This window comes from Phoxinus phoxinus (genome assembly GCF_949152265.1).
Source record: "Phoxinus phoxinus genome assembly, chromosome: 4".
NCBI classification, from domain to species: Eukaryota; Metazoa; Chordata; class Actinopteri; order Cypriniformes; family Leuciscidae; genus Phoxinus; species Phoxinus phoxinus.
In genome coordinates, this window is record NC_136879.1 from 40,165 (window position 1) to 54,872 (window position 14,708).

Sequence of the window (14,708 nt, forward strand, 5' to 3'; positions counted from 1 at the left end):
GCTACACAAAAGTAATATATGGTTTGCTAAGTTGTAAATGATGGCTAAAACACGTTTACTGTACATTCAGGTAATCATTAATGACTAGCTTATTTATCGCATGAATGTGGATCCTTCAATGGCTAACATGTCCTTACTACATGTTAAGTTAAACATTAATCACTAGTGTGTTCATGCTTAACCCTTAAAGACCTATAAAACATAACTGTTGTTCTTAAAAGTTTAATCACTTTTGAGCCGCTAATCCAATGTGTATGCATTAAAAAGTCCCATTGTCATGATAGAAAATCACAGGAAGCAGATGCAGGTACTCAGGGTTTATTTAGGTGGAACAAAACTCAGAACAGTAACAAAGTAGACAGGGAGGCGGCGACTCAGGCTCGTGCAGGGACTCGATGGTCTGTGAAGAGTTGGTGCGGTGAGAGGTGGTGATCCAATAGCCCGGTGAAGAAGTGAGGAAACACTGACAGGACACTCGGGAACAGGAACACACAAGACGAACGCGGGACACGGCCAGACTCCACCAACATCGACAAACAATCCGACACTAGAACAGAGAATGAGGTGAGTATTTAAGGGGGAGGAAATGAGCCGCAGCTGTGAACGATGATGATGATGATGACGATCAGCTGGAGCGCTGAACAAACACGTGAGTGGGACAACGCCCACTCACACATAAACAAACAAAGACATGAGACAAAGAAGAGGCAATGCATTCAACAACCGTGACAGTACCCCTTCCTCTAGGAACGCCTCACGGCGTTCCCAGACCCCCTTACCTGTCGATTGTAATCATCGATAAGAGAGTGATCCAGGATGTCCCGAGTCGGAACCCAACTTCTCTCCTCCGGACCGTAACCTTCCCAGTCCACCAAGTACTGGAACCCGCGTCCCCTCCGCCTAGAGTCCAGAATACGACGGACCGAATAGGAAGGTTCCCCATCTACGAGTCGCGGCGGTGGGGGAACCGGGGCAGGCGGATTAATGTGGGAAAAAAAGACGGGCTTAATTTTGGACACAAGGAATACCGGATGAATTCTCTTGTACGCTAGTGGAAGGTTGAGGCGGACTGCCACTGGACTAACAATCTTGGTGACAGAAAACGGGCCAATGAATTTAGGAGCCAGTTTATTGGACACGGAGCGGAGCGGAATGTTCTTGGTAGAAAGCCACACTTTGGAACCGACGACATATACGGGAGGCCTACGCCGGTGGCGATCGGCTTTGGCCTTGGTGCGCGCCCCCACTTGGAGTTAAGTCTCACGGGCTCTAGTCCAAGTGCGGTGACACCTCTGGACGAAGGCGTGAGCGGAGGGAACCGCGACTTCGGACTCCAGACTAGGAAAAACAGGTGGCTGGTACCCTATACTACACTCAAAGGGGGATAGGCCCGTAGATGACACTGGCACCGGCTCTGGAACAGCAGACACTGGCTCCGGCTCTGGAACAGCAGACACTGGCTCCGGCTCTGGAACAGCAGACACTGGCTCCGGCTCTGGAACAGCAGACACTGGCTCCGGCTCTGGAACAGCAGACACTGGCTCCGGCTCTGGAACAGCAGACACTGGCTCCGGCTCTGGAACAGCAGACACTGGCTCCGGCTCTGGAACAGCAGACACTGGCTCCGGCTCTGGAACAGCAGACACTGGCTCCGGCTCTGGAACAGCAGACACTGGCTCCGGCTCTGGAACAGCAGACACTGGCTCCGGCTCTGGAACAGCAGACACTGGCTCCGGCTCTGGAACAGCAGACACTGGCTCCGGCTCTGGAACAGCAGACACTGGCTCCGGCTCTGGAACAGCAGACACTGGCTCCGGCTCTGGAACAGCAGACACTGGCTCCGGCTCTGGAACAGCAGACGTGAAGTGGACAGTCTCTGGAACGGCAGACATCCTGTGCCTCCTCCACGCATGCAGTACCGCCACCGCATAAAAGAGGAAGACCGCTCTCTTGGCCGTGGCAGGACTGATGGTGGGCGGCTCCGAGACAATCTCAGGGATGACAGCGGGCTGCTCGGAGGGGACGGCCTCCGGGACGACAGCGGGCTGCTCGGAGGGGACGGACTGCGGGACGACACCGGGCTGCTCGGAGGGGACGGCCTCCGGGACGACAGCGGGCTGCTCGGAGGGGACGGCCTCTGGGACGACAGCGGGCTGCTCGGAGGGGACGGCCTCCGGGACGACAGCGGGCTGCTCGGAGGGGACGGCCTCCGGGACGACAGCGGGCTGCTCGGAGGGGACGGCCTCTGGGACGATAGGGGGCTGCTCGGAGGGGACGGCCTCCGGGACGACAGCGGGCTGCTCGGAGGGGACGGCCTCCGGGACGACAGCGGGCTGCTCGGAGGGGACGGCCTCTGGGACGATAGGGGGCTGCTCGGAGGGGACGGCCTCCGGGACGACAGCGGGCTGCTCGGAGGGGACGGCCTCCGGGACGACAGCGGGCTGCTCGGAGGGGACGGCCTCCGGGACGACAGCGGGCTGCTCGGAGGGGACGGCCTCCGGGACGTCAGCGGGCTGCTCGGAGGGGACGGCCTCCGGGACGTTAAGGAGGCAGGAAGTCTTCCTCTTCCTCCGTGTTTGATGGCGAGGAGTAGGCTCCGGGCGGGACAGGAACAACGGTGAAGGGAGCGCTGGGTCGAGCATCACCGGCCCAGGGTGGAAGAGAGACTGAGGCGAAGAGTGGTGCTGGAAGTCACCTCTAGTACCTCCTCCCCTGCGGCCTCCACGGGTCCCAGAAAACTTGGCCAGGCGGGTTCCCTCAAAAGATTCCTGCCTGACTGAAGGAGGCTCAGGGGATTTGGTCGCCATGATCTCCTCCGTTTGATGGGCCCATAGCGCAAAACATTGAAAAATGTTCATCCGCGGTGGAACCTCCTTCGAACCTCCCCTCTTGATGGCTGGGGAAGAGCCACGAAAACCCTTACCGCTGGATCTATTCATGACGGAGTCCTTCTGTCACGACACACCCACGGGAAAAGGTAAGATCCAAAAGCAGTTTATTAGGGAAATCCGTACTCACAATCCAGCCAGGCAAATGGTCAAAATCCAGTAATTCAATCCAAGGACACAAGACAAGAACAGGTAACAGGCAGCAACAGGAACAGGAACAGGAACAGAAGTGTGGGGACATTAAACAAGGACTCCGTGACATGAACTGAGACAGACGGTACTTATACACAGACACTAACAAGGAACAGCTGGGAACAATGAAGACAGGGAACAGCTGTGTGAAATGAACATTGATGGGTAACAGACAAAGGATTATGGGAAATGTAGTTATAATGTGGATGACACCGTGGGGAAGAGGACCTCTAGTGGACACCAGGAATACACAAACCAGACACTGTGACACTGTATCACACAAGTTGCAACTTACGTTACATCTGTGTCATTCTGTTTGGTGAAATGGTCCCACACACTACTCTTCTCTGCACGCTTCCTCCCGTCGTCTGCCCTGGCTCTAACCTCGAGTGTGTTAGCCTGTAACCTTTACTTTCTGCAATCCTTGTGAGCGCGCGAACCCAAACGCTGTGACCTCGCGCCGAATGTTTTTATTGGTTTATTAAGTACAAACGGGCGAGTTATGAAAGATTGAGTGAGAGGGATTTGTTCACTTCACACAAAAAGATATTGGAATGAGATGCTAACTGTAGTAGCGTTTAGTCAAATGTCTATAATAGACTAATTTAGAGATCACTTTTTTTTTTTTTTAACCAACTGCCGAAAACTTTGATCGGTTAACGTTGATACGGTCAACCATCGGTCAAACGGTCATCGGTTAACATCCCTACCAGAAACCACAAAATCAATTACATGCGTGAGAGAGAAACACCATAATCAAATTTTAGCTGGGTGTCCACGCTGATGTCACAAAGTGCCAAAAGGGTTTGTTGGGATCAGGAATCACGTTTAGTCTTATTACTTGCCCTGCAATACCTTTCCTGCCAAAACATCCCCTGAATTCCAAATGATGCTCCCCTTTTGGACCACTTATACTTTCTAATATGAAGCAAGCTTTTCCGTGTGAATCTACAGGCTGAGATGTCACTGAGGACTTTATCTTTAACTCTTCATCACAATCTCAACCCGCTGATCTGTTAAAGGATTTCCCCATTTATCACACAGCTGCATGACCAATGGTGTGTCAAAGCCATGGCCATTTATGACCTGGAAAGGTATATCTGGCTTCTCCAGCAGAATTATCTTTGCCGGATCTCCCACAGTAACTTAAGTTCGCACAAATTCCTTCATGTCCAGATACTTGAAGCAAAAACCCTTTTGGGCCAAGAGAGAATGGCCAGCTCTGTCCAGGTCTGCTCAGACAAGCACTTCATTATGGCCTCATCTGACTCTGTGGCGAGGTTGGAAGCCGGTTTCCACAACCGTTGAATCTCCTCGGGTTTTGGGTAGTTGGACCTCCACCCCTCCTGCCCAATCAGCCTTGACAACTTTGCGGTCGAAGACTTGTGGATTTTGAAGTGTGCTGAAAGACAAAGTCAAATCACTTTACTCACGCGGATCACTTTTTTGACTTCAATTTTGAGTTGGGCTTGCTGCGTTTTGATAGAGAACGTGTCCGGTACAAAAAGTTTTTTGGTGTATAGTTTGTAACAAAAAAACAAAAAAAAAGTGGTTTTGACCAGAAGATCAAACATTTGGCTAACTTTGTGATGTAGGTGTGTGTTGCTGTGTTAAAGGTTTAGAAAAATTACCATAATCATTGGTAAACGCTTGTTGGCGACAAACAAGTTAAAATGAGCGACATTGCTGTATTGGTGGATTCGGAGACTTACACAGAAGATATTCCCGTCTCTGGGCGTACTTGATATCTACATATATATCAAGACTATGAAATACCACTCTGAATCCTAGATAACAACGAAAAATGGTCACTTACTAATGCATACGTGCTGTAAACATTGAATCATATTGCAAGCGTAGAGTCGTTAAAATAGAGATGTACTTACCGTCAAGGATTCCACAGCTCTTGGGCGTTGCATGTGGGCAAAAACCAAGACAGCCTCGCAGTAGTACCTATGCATGGTCCTTCCTCTGTCCCTGAGTTTACTGCCCAAAACCAGATCATGAGCCATCCTCTTTACTTCCAGCTTTGCCACTCTTGAGATTGTCTGGCAATCTTTGAGTGCTGCAAGCCCATAGAGAAAGAACCTGTTAGGACAAAACAAAAAACAAGACACATTTACTAAAGATACCGCACTGGAGATGATGTGAGACAAGACAAGGCACACACATGGACCCTAAATGCATTAAAAGAAAAAAGAAAAACACAAAATGAATGTCTTTTGTCAGGTTGTGTCTTGTCATCATGGGTCTTGTATGACTTTGTTTCAAACCTGTAAGAATTTCTTTTTTCTGCTGAACACAAAAGAAGATATCTTGAAAAATGTCTGTAACCAAACAGTTGATGGACCCCATTGACTTCCATAGTATTCTTTTCCTACTATGGAAGTCAATGGGGTCCATCAACTGTTTGGTTACAGACATTTTTCAAGATATCTTCTTTTGTGTTCAGCAGAAACATTTTTTTTTTTACAGGTTTGAAACAACTTGAGGGTGAGTAAATGATGACAGAATTTTCATTTTTGGGTGAACTATCCCTTTAAACAAGAACACACAAATTAAGCAATGCTAATACTTATCTTAACAAATAATAATATGTGGTTGTGCTGCTTCTCTCTCCGCAGGGGAGTATCCAGAAGGCCAGAGCATCTCCCTGAACTCCTCCTTAAAATGGTAAAAATTGCATCTCCCGAAAATTGGCAAGACAACAGGAACCAAGTATGTAACCACACAAATACATAAATAGTGCAACACACAAAAAAAGACAATTATTACAAACAACTCAAGTCAAAAACACGTCCAGAGGCAAACTAACACTGAGTTGGGGCACCAGGCAAAATTAATCAATAAGGCCCCTTTATGTATTTTATATATGTTTTAGATTATAGTTTTTTTGTTAATATATCATCAATACCTAGAGATATTATCATACACAATTCAAAAAGTAGTCAAAACACAGAAAATCGAACAAAACATAAGTTGTTTATTATTTACCACATTATGTGCTTAATTTTTTTTAATTAACAAAAGGTCAATCTTCATCTTTATAACAAGATACAATACAATAAAACAATCTTCAAGATACAGTAAATATTCAAATGTGTAACAGATTGCCACCTTTAAAACATCAATTTGCGTGGTGGAACAAGCAATGCTAAATATTATGCAAGCATAAGTTCTCATTAGGTGTGTGATCTTACCTGGTTGTGCTTCCGTACAGCATGTATGTCCTGCCTTGGTCCAGCATGTCAGCGCGCACATGCCAGAAGCGCATGTCAAATCACTGGAAAACAAAAACAAGCCTGTGACTGCTTCTTATAGAGATGCAAGAAAGAATTTTAAGATCTGAATCTGTAATGATTATTATTCACCACTGTAGCCGTAGTCATCATATCTTATGCCGTACATACCAGTGGAATTGTGTGATTTTTTTAATTTTATGACTCACCTGGCCCTGGACCTGTTGAGATGCATAAACAAATGCTCTCCTGCTGGCTTCTTTGAAGGCCCCGGGGGAGCCTCTGAGACATCTTCAGCATTTTAAAACGTTACTTGTAGAATGAATAAACATATTCAATGTTGAGCAAAGGAGAGACTTACCGAATCCCGAACTTGCACTGAATATAGTTCCAGATGGCTCTACGGTAGGGGTGGGCGATATGGCAAAAATATCATATCACTATTTTTTTCAGGAAAATCACGATTAACGATTTTATCACGATTCCTTTTCATGTTGGTTTTACTATTTTGCAAGTGACTGAGCATCACAGCCAAACTAATGTCCCTATTTTAAAAACAAAGCCTTAGGTAACAAAATATAAAATAAAAAAGAATGGCAGACATTTAGGCCAAAGTGGCAAAGATAAAAAATCTTTGTCATTTTCTTTGTTATTAAAAATTAAGAACAAAGATACACATACACAACTTAATTAAATAAACAGTGCTTTATTTTTTCAGCTACAGGTGTATTTAACAGCATTGAAGAAAGTAATTAAATGAACAAATATGAAAATAAAACACAACATGGACTTCACTGTATAAATTTTACATTGATTCTTATTAAAGCGACTATTAAAGTTCTCAGTCAAGAGTGAGTGAGATGCTCTTTGTATTTTGTTGTTTTATTAACAAGCATAGTTCTCCAAAGATTTAAATTCTCTCAAGCCGTTTTAAACCCGAATAAGTCTCCCTCTTCTGTTGAAAATAAAAGTTATTTGGAGGAATGTGGGTAACCAAACAGTTGATGTACCCCAGAGACTTCCATAATAGTTTTTTCCCACTGTTACGACCCCAGTATGGGTCATATTGTGTGGGTTTGGTTGTCTGTTTGTCTCTTGTGTTGTAGGTTGGAGTTGGAGTGAGTGACGTCATGATGACTGAGGGTTTACACCTGTGCTAGAGCTGATGCCGGCAGATAAAGCAGCTCCCTTCAGTCGTGACGGGGCGCTCTCCTCTCGTGCCATGTTGTCGTCGTCATCGTCTTAGTTATTGTTTTATTCCCGTTTCTGTCTAGTCTTTTACTTTTACTTTAATAAATGTTATTCCTTTTTGCATACGAATTAACGTGTCATCTCCTTCTTTGTCGCGGCTTGTGAGCCGGCCGTGACAAAATGGGGGCTCGGCCGCTCGTTTGCTAACTTGTGCAAATTCCTGTTATTTGTCGGCATGATTTGGAAGCGTTTTTGTTGCGTTCGGTTACTTTGTAATGAACTTGGCACGTTCATTAACTGAACGTAAAACCGGAAGAATGTTGTTTGGGTAACGCTATTGTTTTGATGTCTAATTCGTCGTTTGGAAGGAAATGCGCGTTGAAATTATTTGTTTTGAGGACATGTTGCTGTATCATCAGTTAGCTATTCTATGCTGTTTCTAAGAGGTAAGTGACTTTGCAAATCTTATCGTGGGGAGAATTTTGTGGATGTTCCCTTGTTAGGTGTAGCTGCTTGGTCCCTTTTGGAACAAGTAGGTAATGTAATTTTTTTTATTTTTGTGTGGTGACCGTGAGTAGAGCAGTTGTCTCGGGAGCATGGCCGTGGTATGAGGTAGTCGCCAGCGTGCTGGTTGCTTTTCTTGTACCAGCGGGAGTTGGTGCTTAAATACCCCTCGCCAGTAACCACACGAAGATTAGGGGTGAGTTAGTTAGTCGTTTTTTCCTATAGATAGGGAAAGGGAACCTTTTATTCCTACCACGTGAGGTTTGTAAGTCACTTTATATTAATTGTAACATATTTTAGAGGAAGTATGTCTAAACTTGTAGAAAAGTTTATTATTTCTCCCTCTGGAGCATTACTTGAGTCGTTTACAAAAGATCAGTTATTTATGATTGCGGATCATTATGGAATCGAATTTGAGGATAAGAGATTAAAAGAGAGTACAATTAGAGAAACACTTAAAGCAAAATTGATAGAACAAGCTATATTGACTGAAATGTCTGATACAGCTACTGCTCACATTAAACCAACTGTTGGCACTTTAACTTTTGAACAACAAGAAAGGTTATTGCTGTTACAGCTTGAAACGGAGCGTGAGAAAAATAGAACTAAACAGTCAGATATAGAGCTGCAGAAATACCGCTTGGAGATGTTAAGAGAAGGCAAAATAGATGATGGTTCAACTTCAGATTATGCTTTTCAGGGTACTTCTAAAATGTTTGACACGGTGGGAAACTTGCGTTTAATGCCTAAATTTAATGAACGAGATCCGGATACATTTTTTACCTTGTTTGAACGGATTGCGGAAGCGAGAGGTTGGCCCAACAAGGAACGTACACTACTTTTACAGTGCGTGCTTACTGGCAGGGCTCAGGAAGTTTATTCTTCTCTTCCCCTCTCAGATTGTAACGATTATGACATCGTAAAAGCAGCCGTTTTGAAATCGTACGAGTTAGTACCAGAAGCGTACAGACAAAAATTTAGAACATTGTCCAGAGGTGTTAATGTTGCTCATGTTGAGTTTGCTAGAGAGCTCAGTACTGCATTTAATCGCTGGTGTATGGCATCTGACGTAACCACATTTGAGGAGTTGACTGACTTAATCGTGCTGGAACAGTTTAAGAATTCTGTACCTGCTCGTATCGCAACATATATAAATGAGCAGAAAGCGGACACAGCTGCTAAAGCTGCCGAGTTAGCTGATGATTATGTGTTAACACACAAGAGTTTTGAGTTTCGGAAAAGGGATGAATTTTTCGAAGATAAAGGGGATCGTATGTCCAGAAATTCGTCTCTTATCTGTAATTACTGCCATGGTAGAGGGCACTGGAAAAGTGAGTGCCCAGTGCTTAAAGCCAAGAGTAAAGGCGGAAAGGCTCTTCGCATCAAACCAGCGGCTCTTGTGGCACCCGTGTTAACTCCTGTTAATTCATTGTGTGAAGGATTTCCTAAGGCAGGTAACCTTTTAGAAAATGGTGATTATGCGCCTTTTATCACCTATGGACATGTGTCGATGACTGGTACGGAGAGAAAAATTCCAGTAACAATATTAAGAGATACGGGAGCTTCGGAATCTTTTATATTGGAGGATGTGTTGCCATTTTCAATTTTTAGTGATACTGGTACTAGTGTTCTTGTTAGAGGAATTGGGTTGGATGTGGTGTCTGTTCCTTTACACAGAGTAACGTTGTCATCTGAGCTTGTGAGTGGTGAAGTGGTGATTGGAGTGCGTCCATCATTGCCCGTGGATGGGGTGGATATAATCATGGGGAATAATTTGGCAGGGGGTAGGGTGTGGCCTGATACCTTTTCACCTCCTGTGGTTTTATCTGTTCCCCTTTCAGGTCCTGACGAGAGTCACGAGAACTACCCGGAAGTGTTTACGGCATGTGCGGTAACTCGTTCCATGACCTCTGCTCAGCCCAGGGTGACCTCTGATTCTGCTGTAGTCAAACCTTTCTCTTTGCCTGATGACTTTTCTGTTTCTCCTTCTGAGTTGCTCCAGGAGCAGCAACTTGATTCTTCTCTCCATCAATTATTTGAGAGTGTGATGTCTTCTGATGAAATTAGAAATGTTGCTCATGGTTATTTTTTGCAGGATGGAATGTTGGTGAGGAAATGGATTCCTCATGGTAGTGATTTTGCTGGGGATCCTATCATGCAGGTGGTCGTTCCAGAGAAGTATCGCTCACTGGTATTGCAGATTTCCCATGATAAACTTGCAGGTCATTTAGGGGTAAAAAAGACCTATCACAGAATCCTTCGTAAATTTTTTTGGCCAAAATTGAAGAAGGATGTGTCACAGTATATCAAGACCTGTCATACTTGTCAACTAACAGGCAAACCAAATCAGAAGATCAAACCTGCCCCATTGTTTCCTATTCCTGCTGTCAGTCCGCCATTTGAGCACCTGATTGTTGATTGTGTAGGCCCGCTGCCTAGGTCAAAGTCAGGTAGCATTTATTTACTCACTGTGATGTGTTCCTCTACTCGGTACCCTGCAGCATATCCTCTCCGTACGATCACTGCCAGATCAGTGGTGAAAGCCTTGACTCAGTTCATTTCCATTTTTGGCATTCCGAAGATTGTGCAAAGTGATCAAGGTTCTAATTTCACTTCTCATTTATTTTCTCAGGTCTTGAAACTGCTGCACATTAAGCACAATAAAGCTAGTGCTTATCATGCTCAAAGCCAGGGGGCTTTGGAGCGTTTCCATCAGACGCTGAAGTCTTTACTGCGTTCTTATTGTACTGAGATGGGAGGTGATTGGGAACAAGGATTGCCGTGGTTGATGTTATCAGCACGTGAGGTATGTCAGGAAAGTACTGGGTTTAGTCCCAATGATTTGGTGTTTGGCCACACAATTCGGGGACCACTGGCTGTACTCCGAGACCAGTGGGTTGAAAGTACACCACCCAAAAACTTGATAAGTTATGTGAATGACTTTAGGCGTAGATTATATGAAGCAGGTAAGATGGCAAAAGAACAATTGCATTCTTCGCAAAAGCGTATGAAGACCATTTTCGATCGACGAACTGAGGAACGTAAATTCATGCCTGGTGATCAGGTGTTGGCTCTGTTACCTGTGGAGGGCTCACCATTTCAAGCTCGGTTTACAGGTCCGTATGTGGTAGAAAAACAAGTTACTGACTTAAATTATCTGATTGCCACTCCAGAGAGAAGAAAGTCCACCCAGTTGTGTCATGTTAATTTGTTGAAGCCATATTATTGCCGTTCTCAGAAGATGCCAGACGATGAGGTAAAATCTGCATTACTAGTTGAGAGAGTCTCGCTTATTCCTATGGGGGAGGGAATAGATGAGGGAGTTTCTTTTCCAGAGGATACAGTTCTGTTGGGTCGTCTAAAAAATTCAGAGACTCTTAAAAATTTGAATAAAATGTTGGCCCATTTGCCTGATGATAAATGTGGTGATTTGATTGATATTGTTAATCATCATGTTTCCTTATTTGGTGATGTACCTTCGCGTACACATTGGTTGGAGCACGATATTGATGTCGGGGATTCGGTGCCCATTCGCCAGAATTTTTATCGGGTGTCCCCAAATAAACTCCTGCATCTTAAAGCTGAAGTCCGGTATATGCTGGATCATGATATTGCACGACCTTCATTTTCCAGTTGGGCATCTCCCTGCTTGCTTGTAAATAAATCAGACGGTACTTATCGGTTTTGCACCGACTATCGTAAAATAAATAGAGTAACAAAACCGGACTCATTTCCACTGCCTCGTATTGAGGATTGTGTTGATCGGGTTGGGTCAGCGAAATTTGTAAGCAAGTTCGATCTGCTTAAAGGCTATTGGCAAGTCCCGTTGACCAAAAGAGCTCAAGAGATTTCCACTTTTATTACATCGGAGGGGTTATTCTCTTATAACGTTATGAGTTTTGGCCTCAGAAATGCGCCTGCAACCTTTCAGCGGCTTATGAATAGGGTTGTTTCTGGGTTGGAGGGAGTGGCCGTCTATTTAGACGATGTAGTAGTTTTTAGTGATTCATGGGAGCAGCACTTGAAGCATATTGCAGACCTGTTCTCTCGTTTTGTAGATGCTGGTCTGACCGTCAATCTGGCTAAATGCGAGTTTGCCAAAGCCACTGTGACTTACTTGGGTAAGATAGTTGGACAAGGTTGTGTGCGACCAGTTCGGGCCAAGGTGGAGGCCATTGATCGATTTCCTTCTCCTACTACTAAGAAGGAGTTAATGCGTTTTTTGGGGCTAGTGGGTTACTACCGGGGATTTTGCAGGAATTTTTCTACCGTGGTAGCCCCACTAACTGATTTGTTGAAAGCAAAAGCAGCTTTTGTTTGGACATCTGTCTGTCAGGACGCTTTTGAGGCAGCTAAATCACTGCTTACTTCCACTCCTGTGTTGGCAGCGCCTCGTTTTGATCGTGCTTTTCAGTTGTGCGTAGATGCTAGCAATGTGGGTGCTGGAGCAGTGTTGTTACAGGCTGATGAGGAAGGAGTTTACCGTCCAGTTAGCTACTTCTCAAAGAAGTTTAATTCGTATCAGTTGAATTATGCTGTGGTTGAAAAGGAGGCATTAGCTTTGATTTGGGCTTTGCATCACTTTGAAGTGTATGTGGGATCTGTGTCAGACCCATTGGTTGTGTATACGGACCACAACCCGCTCATCTATTTACACTCTTTGCGGTGCCCAAACCAACGATTGACTCGTTGGTGTCTTTTCTTGCAATCATACGCACTTGACATCCGGCATATCAAGGGGACAGACAATGTGGTTGCTGACGCATTGTCTAGAGCTCCTTATTCCTTTTAACTGATTGACTAACTTTTGTTTTGCTCTACTTGTCTTTCTTAAATTGCTTCCACAGGGCCCGTGGTTGCTGAGGATATTGGAGAGTATTACAGAGCGGTGGGTCTTTCCAGTATGGGGAGTTATCCGGTGACGGGTTTCATAAATGTCCACCCTTTTTCTATGGGGGGGGGTGTTACGACCCCAGTATGGGTCATATTGTGTGGGTTTGGTTGTCTGTTTGTCTCTTGTGTTGTAGGTTGGAGTTGGAGTGAGTGACGTCATGATGACTGAGGGTTTACACCTGTGCTAGAGCTGATGCCGGCAGATAAAGCAGCTCCCTTCAGTCGTGACGGGGCGCTCTCCTCTCGTGCCATGTTGTCGTCGTCATCGTCTTAGTTATTGTTTTATTCCCGTTTCTGTCTAGTCTTTTACTTTTACTTTAATAAATGTTATTCCTTTTTGCATACGAATTAACGTGTCATCTCCTTCTTTGTCGCGGCTTGTGAGCCGGCCGTGACACCACTATGTAGTCAATGGGGACCAGCAACCGCCCGGTTAACCACACTCCTCAAAATATCTTCTTTTGTGTTCAGCACAAGAAAGAAATTAATACAGGTTTGGAACAACATTAGAGAGTGAGTAAATAATGACAGAATTTTTATTTTTGGGTAACTGTCCCTTTAAGGACAAGCGGCAGCATTTTACTATTAGGGCAACTGTCTCTTTAAGATCTGCCCGCGACGAGTCTAATATACACGCATTTGACAAGCAGATTTTTTCTTAATTTTTTCTATTGTTCTTTCACTTTAGACATAACCAACTTTGTTTATGTAAACCTTGTGTGTATTTGACAGTATTAGCGCAATAAGACTCGAAAGATAACTTAGTTCAGTAACGGGCGCTGTTAGACAGGCTTTTAGTGCATGTGCGCCTCGGGTGTTTCAGAAAAGCGCCCGTTAGAACAGCGCATTAGCAGCGAATGACATGTTTAACCGGCAAGGCTTTAAAGCACATGCAAATAATACATTTTTATGAACTACAGTGTCCCGTTCCTCTGCATTTCATGTGGATATACGTCGCGCTGTACAGTATGTTGAGACGGAGGCGCCAGACATGCAAACTGATCAAATGCACGATCCTACGATATTTCTTCAAAAGCAGATCGTGGAGACATTTTAATCGTCCACGATCAAAAATCGTAATATCGCACACCCCTACTCTACGGAGCATGGAAGTGTCCACACCCTGGTGTCTGGCCATTGTGTTGTGTTGCACTGATGAGGGCGGAGCTGCTGGAGTGGGACTCCCTGTCGGTAGAGACACCGTTCCTGCGGGCTTCTTTTCAGACACCATCTTCTTCGACTCACTGAAAACCAGACATTGTGTTAGAATGAATTGTGTCATTTCTAATGACTCACCTGGATGCTGGACAGCTTGATCCATTTTATAACTCCGGTTTTCAGGCCAACTATTAAAATCCAAATTTGGAGGGCTGATCGCTCTCTTGAAGGTCTGGCAAGAGGAGAGTGTTTAAATTTTTATTTTTTTAAAAAGGGTTTAAAAATAGTGATGAGCCGGTGAATAAAAAAGTAAGCTTGATTTCCCCGTCTTGCATGTTGAAAAAGATGTTACCTACCTCTCATTCTCGAGAGACTCAGGCGGCCAGTCTAACTGTGGTTCTCCATCCGGGGCTCCCGCCCATCCGCCACTCCTCCTCCACCCATGCCAGTGCTGACGCATACACCTGAAACAATCAGGAAAAACTCCATCACAAGTAAATGCACTGGAGATATAATGCTCCAAACATCACCAGTAAGGAGGACAACAAGACTGCTGAGAACTTGAGCCATGGATCACAGAGAGAATGAGCCGTCTGAAGGATACTGCTGGTTCAAAGCATGTTACAGATGCCATAATTCCCCA

General features: G+C 44.9%; 1 protein-coding gene and 1 long non-coding RNA gene across 3 annotated transcripts; one reads left to right on the forward strand and one right to left on the reverse strand.

The window, feature by feature from the left end:
- Positions 1-310: 310 nt before the first annotated feature.
- LOC306996797 (uncharacterized protein) lies at positions 311-5,396 on the reverse strand. 2 transcript variants are annotated; one of them, XM_079609689.1, is made up of 2 exons: positions 4,967-5,396; positions 311-4,482 (listed from the first exon to the last, which is right to left on the reverse strand). In XM_079609689.1, the coding sequence occupies exon 2, from the start codon at positions 2,937-2,939 to the stop codon at positions 1,254-1,256; it is 1,686 nt and encodes a 561-aa protein (XP_079465815.1). In that variant the 5' UTR covers positions 2,940-4,482; positions 4,967-5,396; the 3' UTR covers positions 311-1,253. The 2 variants fall into 2 exon arrangements, with proteins under 2 accessions (XP_079465815.1, XP_079465816.1); XM_079609690.1 differs by lacking the exon at positions 4,967-5,396 and adding an exon at positions 4,897-4,919.
- A 1,968-nt stretch (positions 5,397-7,364) lies between these two features.
- LOC306996467 lies at positions 7,365-13,281 on the forward strand. The gene is made up of 2 exons (XR_013797096.1): positions 7,365-7,956; positions 9,856-13,281. It is a non-coding gene; the product is annotated as an uncharacterized lncRNA (long non-coding RNA).
- Positions 13,282-14,708: the final 1,427 nt, after the last annotated feature.

Coding starts and splice junctions, on each gene's coding strand:
- LOC306996797 (XM_079609689.1), bottom strand. CDS start 2,939: ATGAATAGATCCAGCGGTAAGGGTTTTCGTGGCTCTTCCCCAGCCATC.